This window comes from Cajanus cajan, chromosome 6 (genome assembly GCF_000230855.2).
Source record: "Cajanus cajan strain Asha chromosome 6, NIPB_CcT2T_4, whole genome shotgun sequence".
Taxonomy (NCBI): Eukaryota; Viridiplantae; Streptophyta; class Magnoliopsida; order Fabales; family Fabaceae; genus Cajanus; species Cajanus cajan.
Window position 1 is genome coordinate 47370962 of NC_138522.1, and position 11116 is coordinate 47382077.

General features: G+C 30.8%; 1 protein-coding gene and 1 non-coding gene across 2 annotated transcripts; both read left to right on the plus strand.

Annotated features, from left to right (window-relative positions):
- Positions 1-4345: 4345 nt before the first annotated feature.
- Positions 4346-7678, plus strand: LOC109797518 (F-box protein At2g32560). Its single transcript, XM_020357574.3, has 5 exons — positions 4346-4939; positions 5048-5115; positions 5326-5498; positions 5656-5730; positions 5921-7678. Exons 1-5 carry the CDS (start codon positions 4475-4477, stop codon positions 6091-6093), a joined length of 954 nt encoding a protein of 317 aa, XP_020213163.1. The 5' UTR covers positions 4346-4474; the 3' UTR covers positions 6094-7678.
- On the plus strand, positions 7448-7669 carry LOC114915896 (small nucleolar RNA U3). The gene has a single exon (XR_003804085.2). It is a non-coding gene; the product is annotated as a small nucleolar RNA U3 (small nucleolar RNA).
- Positions 7679-11116: the final 3438 nt, after the last annotated feature.

Genomic DNA, 11116 nt, shown 5'->3' on the forward strand with positions numbered 1-11116 from the left:
AAGAATGAAACAATACATATATATATATCATTAAAAACGTAAGGATTACAATAGAGTACGTTGGTTACATCTAACCTCACAAAAATGGATAGAACCACTCAACAATGAGGGTAAATACAAAATAGAGATGGAAGAGGAAATGAAGAACCGAAGGAAAGATCCACACACGAACGTTCCCAAGCTTTGAGAATCCCTTCTACAGCTCCAAGGAGGCGCTCCTGCGTGAATGGGGAGAAAAGTCCCCGAAAATGCCTTCAAATACGAGCATGGGGAGTCAGATTAGGGTTTACGCGCCCGGCGTATAAATCGTTGCGCCCGGCGCAGGGCCTTCCAGTGAGGTCAAGTATTCTCTGCCTCAGAACACGCCCGACACAATTCCTTTTGCGCCCGGCGCGCATATTGCTTGCAAAGACGAGGCACTCTGTTCTTCTCAAGCCCGGTGCGGGTAATGTTGCACCCGGCGCAGCCACTCTGCTCTGCTCCCTACTCCTTAGATTTCCAATCCTAAGGGTCTTCAATCCTCAAGTCTCTAGCTCAATACCTGCACAAAAATGAGGTGTATTAAGGTATTGTTAGCTAAATTACGAGTTAACTATATCTGCACACAAAATGAATCAAAAAGAGAACAATTATGTTCCAATGGTGCAAAGGATGAGTGGAATTGTTCAATAAGTCTTGTCCAAAAAGAAGCATAATTGAGACTTAACAACCTCACACAAAGCATTTTTTTTTATCTAGATCTTGGCCAAAATATTTTTAACTTAATTCACTTAAGTTTACTACCCATGAAATTAGTCTAACTCTTTTTAGTTTTGGCCTACAAGGATTTGGATCAAGATCCATTTTAACTATTCTAGTTAAATTAAATCCTACAAGAGAGTTTTTACAAAATTAAATTAATTCAGAAATTTTTTTACCCAAATATTTATGCTAAATGAGAGCGGAGATAAGAAAACTCATGAAAACCATTGGTTCATGATAATTTGAATTCGCAAGAAAATTCAGCTTTTGGGTTCAAGAACATTAACTATGGAAATGGTTATCTTATTTGTTGTTTTTATTAAATTATTGATACTTAACAAAATTTACTAATATTTATTTAATTGTTAAGAAAATGTCTGTTTCGAATGAATCCCCTCTGTGATCAGTGTGAATATGAAAGCAGTGATTTAATTTTTTTTTTGGGTATGTAATATGTATAAAGAAAAAATAAAAAAGAACAAAATCACAAAAAGCAAACTAGAGTCTCAAAAACTGGACTTCTGTTTCCACAAGCCAACCCACGTTCCAAACATATTTTCAATCCTTTAACAAACCCAGAATCTTTCCCAGCAGTGATCTATCTATTTGTCTTCCTAAAACAATTTGGGAAAAATAAAAGGGGAAAATAAACAAGTTAAAGTTGAGTGTTCAAGAGTTAATGAACGGTGAGTTTCATTGAGTAAAACTGTTACTATAATCTAATATTACTATTAAAAGTATATATAGCATAGTTTTAAAAACCGGACCGGTCATTGAACCGGTTAATGTATTGGGTCAGTGGATCAAAGGTTGAACCGGTGAGTCACTGGTTAAACCGCATGACTCAATTTTTATTTATTTTTAATAAAAAATATTTATATTAAATATATTTATACTTATAAATTTTAATAAATTCATATCTTATTTTAAATTTAAATTTTTCTTATTTAAAATTATTTTTATTTTTATTTTGTAAAAAAATACATAAAAAAATTACATATTAAACGGTATATTAATACAAATTAAAAATATAAATAATATGTACATATATAATATGCTTGCAATTAATATCACAAAATAATATATGTAATATTTACATAGATATTGAATTATTAAATATATAATTTAAAATTAATAATATACTATAAAAGTTATTTAAGTTGTATATATTGCAAACAAATATATTATAACAAGTAGTCATTGTTATATTTAATAAGACTCCTTGCTTTTTCATTAAGAGATTCAATTTTTATTATTATTTTTGTGATTTATGGTCCCTTAAATTTTTTTTTAAAAAAATTATAAAAAAAAAGTAGTTGAACCGGTTTGACCCACCGGTTCACCGGTTGAACCGGAAAATTGACCGGTTCAATCCGGTTTGAAACGGGTCGACTGCATAACCGATCCAACTTCAGATTCGGACCGACTAGACCACCGATTCCCGGTCCAACCGGTCCGACCGGCCGGGTCGGTCCGGGTTTTAAAACACTGATATATAGTATACAAGGTATTAAGATCATAATCACTCATAATTTAATGGTGTGTTTTTTTTAACTGGTCACTCCAATTATTTTAAAATTGAGAATTTTTAAAGTATATCCACTCCCATTTTACTTTAATACCATTTTGAGTTTTTAAAGTAAAATATTACTCCTATGGATAAAAATGATAAAATGATTACTTTTAGGGCCTTTTTTGGGGATAATTTATTGATTTTTTATTTTGGATAAAAAAAAAGAATTCAATCTTTCTTTCTTTTGAGTTTTTTTTTTTTTTAATAATTAATGTGCAAATGTAGAATGGCATAAAGAAAAGTTAAAAGTAAATATTGAGTCTATCAGACAACCCCCTAAAACAATCTCAGATAATACATGTTCGAGAGCGACATCTACAGCCTTAAATAATCCTATAATACAGATCCGGTTCAAGTAAGGCCAAAACGATGATACTCACATTCACTAATATAAACGCTTGCATTTTGTGTGGTACTTCCAATGTGGGACTATATGTACCTCGTGGCATATTTCTAACTCATGTATTCATAGCCCATTTTCTGACAGAATTGATCTAACTATTGCGAATGCAATGCATGTGATGTTCAATTCTTCAATCTTCATTCCAAGGTGTTTCCTTCACGACAGCAACAGAATTGGTCCCAAGTCTTTGTCTTTTCTAGAAAAATAAATACAGTATTTGGTTTGAAGAAAGCAGAGGAGAAGGGAGTAGTTCTCATAAACTTTCTTGTTTGATTTAGTTTTTAAGAGGGTAGGGCAGGATACTGAAGGGCAACAAAATTTCTCTTCATCTAACTTTAGCTTCTCTTTAATATTGGGTGATTCGGGGGAGAAAGAGAGATTTTTAAAATATTTTTGGTATAATATCCTTTTTTTTTAATTTAATTTTCAAAATCTCTCTCCTCTCTTTCTCTCAATAAAATAAAATTTCTAACCTTTTTTCTCTTTTTTCTCTCTCTTCCCTTTGAACCAAACATACCATTTATCTAATTATGATCTCTCATTTTTATCTTCTTTTAATAACGATTCCTTCTTCATTAAATCTAAAGAAAAATTCTAACCTTTCATATGAACTTTAGCACTTCTATAATGTATATTTGTTTCTCTAATAACGTAAGTTTTATCTTCAAACAACATTTTGTAATCTTTCTCTAAACTAAAGCATACAATAGATATCAACATCATAACTATATATAAAATCTAGATACTCAAAAGACAAAAATAACCCGGTGCTACCTTGCAGAATTCGGACCTAGCCTTTACCTATATAATTATTAAGATAAACTTGTTTACTCCAACCAAAAGATTAATTATTTAACTTTTCATGCATGTTCTTACGTACACGTCATTTTGCTGAAGATCAACAAACCAAGAGACAATAACCGGAATGATGTGGATGAATAAAACAATGAAAAATGACATAGAAATCATCGAGGACAAGTATAGGTGCATTCAAGGTGTCTGTATGTATTCCTGACCAGTCATAGACTTCAAAAATAAAATTTATGTTCCTTAAATTTAATTATATTTTATCCTTTCTAATTAAGTAATTACAGTAAACTACCATTAATTCACATGCTATTTTTAATATCATTTAATTTTGGATATTCTTTTGTCATTTTTTTACACCAATTCTTTTGTTATGTTAAAAATTAAATATTAAATAATTTTGTTTAATTGATTTGATATTTACAGTAATTTCATTACATCTTCGCTAAACTATTTTTTAATCTTTGAATAAAGTTTCCTGACACAAGGACTAAATTTAGGGCTATTGCTCCGGTGCCTCTTATTTGAAGGGGTTTTGGTGCCCCTCAGTACAAAAGTTGGGTTTTTAGGGACAATAAGGTAAATTGATAGCCTTTGGTCAATTTATCAATTTATTTTATTGCCCCTAAAAACCCAACTTTTGTACTGAGGGGCACCAAAACCCCTTCAAATAAGAGGGCACCGGAATAAATTTAGGTGTTAATTAATAATCTAGATAGGAATAAAAAATATCTAGATAAGGACATAATTTGACTTGCCAATTTAATAAGTCATGTTGATACTTAATGACGAAGGAACCAATTTCATATATATGCTTAAGGCAAGATAACATTCTTCGTCAATCAGAGAACTTCAAATTACATCATCTCTCCCAGTTTTGGATTTGTTTAGTGGAAGCTTCAAAATCATTTCAAACGATCTTGGTATCTTCGAGGTTTCCACAAATCATAATGTCATCTGAGAAGAACAGAAAATTGGAGAAACATAAAGAATGCAAAGTTTCTTCTTCTCTCTTAGATTTGCCTGAGTGGATCTTGGATTGCATCCTTGAGTGCCTTTCACCACTGGACTTGTGCAGAGTGGCACAAGTGTGTACCAGTTTGAGGCTTAGAAGCAGAAGTGATGCTTTGTGGGAGAAACAAATCCATAAGAAATGGGGTCATATTCTTAGTGATGTTGCTCACCAAGAGTGGCAGTGGCACACAACGAAGATAATAAACACACAAAGCCTCTTGTTACAGCAGAATCAGAGTGGTTCATGTGGCACTTTCACTGGTGTTTGGCCTTTCTTACACTTTCATTCTTATTTGAAAAATTTCGTTGACTTGATTAGTTTTTTTAGAAGTTGTTCAAAAATGGCTTTGTATATATGTCTTGAAAGTGGCCGCTTTTGGTTTCTAGTTCAAGTTTGTAAGGTAACACTAATTAATGATTAATTGCTACTGTGTCTATCTATCTATACATTTCTAACTTTGGTACCTCGCATTAACTGTTGGTTATATCATGATTTACTTTGGTTGTAGATTTCAAGACTATTCTATTATGATGCCATTGTCAGCTATGACTCTAGAACAGACACCTTCCGGGCAAGGTATATAGTTCACCCCTTGAGAATAATATTATTCTAAGTTTCGTATGAAGTTTGTTTAATTTGGGGCACAGGTCAATAATTATATTGTTCTTCAACACGCTGCTTAATTGGGTTCTTACATAAAGGAAAGTATAAACGCAATACAATGATATGATAACTTAATATGTTGTTGTTGTTCTGTTTATGGCATATATGCTTTGTATTTTTCAGCTCTCCAACTGGTGGATGGAGAATGATTGAAGTAAATGTTCCGTGGGATAGGTTGAGATTATCACCGGTTGAAACTTCTACAAGGGAGTTTTATATGTCTAACTGTAGGAATGATTTGAAACCAGGAGATCAAATTGAGATTCAGATGAGAAGTCGCCAGAGCACCACTTATAGTAATTAAATTGACTCATCTTTCATTTAAATATTAAAAGCATGTGTTATTTTTAACTTAACATCATTTTTATTTATTTATTATAACTCTATATCTAGAAGTACTTTGATCATTTTTGTAATTAATTTCTTGACTTCTACTTTGAATGAGCTATATAGATTGGTGGTATGCTGTAATTGGTCATTTGGAAACATGTGACGAGGATGTGAATCATTGCCATTGCCAATATAGTGGTAAGATTCACCCCCAAAAATTTCAGAAATGCTTATTTATGGGTACAAATGACTATGAGATTACATTTCCTTTTAATTTCAACTTAAGTTACCTTGAACTTAATTAATTTTAATATACTTACAAAAATTTTAATTCTTTATAGGGGATCTAATATGATATTTATTACTGCAATGTTTTTCTCGGCTGCAGACATGTTGGTAGTGGAATTCAAGCATTATCCGCCAGGGAGTAGAATGAGAAGATCAGTGTTGAGTAGAAACGTGTATGAGGAACAAGGTTCTAGAATTCGTTGGTTCGGTGGAATCAGAAAACTTGATAAGGAGGAGATTGAAAAGTGGAACAAACTCTTAGAATCTCGATAATTAGATTTTGTCCAACATTCCGGTGCATGAACCAATTAATACATAATACATTCATCCTGAATGTTTCATTTAGATTTAGAATATGAAATATACTTTAAAATGGAATTTGTATTTCTCACATCTTACGCTCTGGTTGGTCTTCAGTTCCTTATTAACTTAAGAAAGGAAGAAGTAAAAAACAATTCTACCTAGTAAATAACAATTCTACCTTCCTAAAATTGAAGATTGATCTTATTGTAAAGACTAAAATACCATTACTTTGAAAGCTAATACTAAAGCAAAATGAAGAGAACTATAATTATCTATAGTCTGCCAACATAAATTTCTGCCATGCCACATGAGCTATCAAATTGAGAACATTCTCTGTAACAACATCCCTACGATCTTGTAAAGGGGGTGTTGGTCAAAATGTCATATGATGCATCTGAACATACATGGCAGAGTTCTTGCACAGAATTCCAACCAATATGTTAGAGTTATCATTAACTCTTGACAGATGAATTCTTGGAGTTGACACCTTTAAGATTATCAAGAGCACTCAGTAGTCAGTACTGTAGTTTCACATTATGCAAAAAAAAAAAAAAAAAAAAAATTGGCCTCAAAATTCTGGTATCCATCTCGTATAAAATGAAATCATTTGGATAAGTTTAAACAAAAAAGTATAAAATGCACTGATTAACCCAGGGGAACTGTAGATAAAAGGCACCATGGAAACAATTTGGATCCTGGATAGCCATTGGTTATGACAATGAAAACGCAACAATGGAATTTAGTATGACAACAGAAATATGACAATAGTGTGACAATACTAACAAACTTAACGATTAGTTTTATGCATTGTGCAAAGGCTGCTTTATTGCAGTTTGTTTTAAGATACACCAAAAATGCTCCATTAAAACATTTGCATCTTCAAATTCTATCTCCATTTTCTGAGTAGTGCAATCTGGAACCTAAGTAACTAAGAAAAGCAATCCCGAAATTCAATATTTTCAAGTTTTGGAGGGACATATACATATAATAAACTTAATTTTCATTCCACAAAGTTCAACTATATCCCACTAAACCTCTTAAACTTTTTTTTCATCCCACAAGGTTTGACCTAGTTTTGAACCCCACCCTAGAGAGGCTGACAATTGCCTCTTGGCAATTTGCACAATGACAATGGCACTCATCATGTAAAAAGTCTGAACCCCACAACCCAATACCGCCAGACAATTGCCTCTTATCAATTTGCGTATCAATCATGTATTAAAAGCCACAATAGGTTACCACACACTAAGATAATAATAGTCCCACATCGAAAGAGTTTATTCAAATACATCAGTTTATATATTTGGGGATCAGACACTGGGCCACGACCTTACTTGAACAGGATCTGTTCTATAGGCTCGTACCTCTGTATCCTTGAGTTCTAAGGAGACAGGAACCTAAGTCTGGTGGATGAACCATGACCGTGGGACCAGAGCGTGATTAACGGCTTAATGAGCCCCTCTTCCGAGGGGTGTCATCTAGTGCTGTAGAGGATCGTTCTTGGACAGTTACCGTCTGAGATGGTCTCACGGTTGTCTGACAGACCCAAATCTTTTTACCATTTTCTACATTTTTTTTTACATGCATTATCGAAAAATAGATCCCAAAACCCTGAGCGAGCTAATGCTATAGCAAAATATTGATGTAATAATTCTAAAGATGTGCAAAGTATTTGTTAACCTTTTCTCCCATTTGCGGGTGTTCCCAAAATGGGAGCTTTATTTGATTGAGAGGAGAAATATGTGTATTTGTATTTGCATGCGGAATCAATGAATAAGGGAGTGTCCCTCTCCCAAAACCAAACTTAACTTGCTCACTTTCCTTCACCATCATCCATATTCAATGCCATAACATTGCACTAAAAACACCTCCTTTCAGGGTTCTTTTTTATTTATTTATTTATTTTATTTTTATTTAAATTTTAAAATATTTTTAAAAAAATAAAAAAAAGTGTATACATCATAAACCTTTTTCATTATCACGGCCCATATTTAGCCTTTTATCTTCAAAGAATTGAACAAGGCCCATGCGGTGACAACAAAAAGACCATGAAATTCATACCCACGTGTTTTATTTTGATGAAAGTACCCTGATGACAAAAGTGACAAGAATTCTAGTTTTTACGATCACAATGTCAAAAATATTGTGTGTTATATACATGGTGCTATACAATACCAACTTGATTTAACTTCAATCATTGATCCTAAGAGTCTAAACTAGTTTAAAATTATTTAAAAATAATTCATGTCTTTATACTAAAAGTATTTCAGAAACACTCTTAAAAAATAATGAAAATACTTATAGAAAAAAAAAATCATTAATAATTTTATCAAATATTAAATTAATTACGCAATTAAAGAAGAAAAATAAATGAAAATGGTGGTAGAAGTTCACTGGCAAAGTTTCTTCACGTCACAAATTTGACCCTCGATATCATAGTTAAGTAAATACTATCAAACAAACACTTTTTATTTGCTTTTTTTTTTTTTTTGTTACATAATATATGAATACAAGTGTCCCAACAGCTTTTTTTTTGTAGTTTTTTTTTTAACAGTTTGTATAGAAAAATTTTAGAGGGAGAAAACTATGTATCAATATATGGTAGGAAAAGTCCATACATTCAAAGAGTACATATCTCAATAAATTATTGTGACTGAATGACTAGGGTAATTTAGTTTAAGAATTTGTTTATTTGTATTAATAATTATGAAAAACATCATTTCATTTTTATATAAAAAAATTACAATAAATCATGCAAATAATATTTTATAAGTTTTTGCTAAATCATTATGAAATGATATATAAATAAAATGATATATTTGTAAGATATAAATAAACAAACAGATATAACATATATTTTCTCACTCTTTAAAAACAACATTTTCATTAGTCTACAGATTAAATATTACTTCCGATCCAAAACTATAGATATTTTAATATTTTTATTTCAAATTTATTGTTACTTTACAAAATTTTAAGTCTCATTAATTTATTCTTTTTTACATATATCACTATTAAAAAAATAATTAAGTTTGATCTTCAGTTCTTTACAACTTACGAGAAATAATGTACTTAAAATCTATTTAAAAAGCACGTCAGCAAACTTCAAAGTTCGTTGTTTACATCCAATATTAAATAAGGTTTTTTAGATTGAATATATATTAATATCTTATAGTTATTAAATGTTCTTGAAAAAATAATCCGTACACGTTAATTAATTAGGTGAAAAATTAAGTTAAAAAAGTGAGATGATGAGTCTCAATAATTTTAAAGTCATTTCTAAAAAAATAATAAAAATTATGAATAAATTTAATATTATTAATTAAATCGACAAACTTTCTTAATTTATATGTATAGGTAATGCTTTCAAAATAATTATCTAATTACACATTTTTTTTTAGAAAATTTAGATATGATTTTTATAATCATTCTATTGATACAAAATATCATTTGACTAATTTTAGTTAGAGAATTAGCTAACATGTTTCAATAAGGTTTTTTCTTTCCTTTTAAACATGTTCTTTTTTTGACAACGTTTTCTCTTCTACAAAATTTGAATTCAATTTTACTTAAAAGAATTGGATTTAATTTCACTTAAGTCAATGACTTGGTAGTTAAATATAATATTTTCAATATCCTTTATATTTTCCGATAAAAATAAGTTTTGCTATCCATGTTGACATTTAATATTTATTACATATATATTATCAAAATAAAACATTGGTTTTAACACCAAAAGCCCTTGATGATCATGAATCTAAATTTTGTCATCCTTGTTTAATCTGAGGTATATATAAGTGCTTAGTCAAGGCAAGCAAGTGGTATGAATTAGTTGGAGTTGGAAAGAGCATTGTGTTGTTGAAACTGTCCACGCAACCTTCAAATATCTCCATCTCGTGTTCCTCACCAAGCAATTGCATCCTTGTTTCCTTCTGATAACAAGACTGTAATTTTGTCCCTCTCTTCTTTCAGATGAAGAAAAGGTCCACCAAACTGTTGTACATAGATGATATTCTAAAAGAAAATGAGATTTGGAAATATTTTTATTTTGATTACATTAAATTACTAAGGAAACCTTATTTGAAAATGACAATTTTTTACATTTCAAATTCAAATTTGATTATGTCATTAATATCTTACCTTACAAATTTGGATTAATTTTCTTTTAATTACCAGATTTATTTTTTTTAATTGCCTAATTAATTACGTGTTTTTTTAGGGTTTTTGAGACTTTATATAAATAGAGGCCTCCGGCACACTATTTTCTCACCCCAAAACTCATTTCTCTCTTCCTTTTTTATGAGTTCTCAAATTTTCTAAAATTTTCTAATTGCCAGTTCTGCTCCTCAATTTATTGAGACGATTCTGTTGTATCCTGGGGGGCTTGCGCGTATCCCGTGGATAAGTCCTTAAGGTCAGTGCCATCACACGCGCCTTAGGGGATTTTACTAACGTTTGTTCAGTGTTTTAGGTTACTCATAGTTGCGTCCGCAATTTTATACAACACAAACCACATTCATTGTATACTAATATCGTCTTCCTCACTCCCCAATGACCATTTATTAATCTCGTTTGGAATGGAAAAAAGTATTTAGTCATCCTCAAATATACATGTCATGTTCATGATGAGAATATTTAATTATTAATACACCTTATTATTGTTATTAATTTTCATAAATGAGATGAAACTCCCTTTAACACCAATATAATTATATATGATGAGTTTTGGGTACATTACTTTATGTGTTGTTGAACATATTTGCTATATGTTTTGAGATATTGGTTTAAAGTTCCCTCATATTTTTGTGATCAATACTTGATTTGATGACTAATATATTTTTGTTATTTGCTTTCGAGGTAATACATGATTATATATGAGTTTGACCTACATGACATTGCGTGAGAGAGAAACTTCCCGTTATGAGAAGATAGCTAGTATTGATCTAGTATATTAATTGATTAAATATTTTAATTGCATAATGAAATGTAAAAT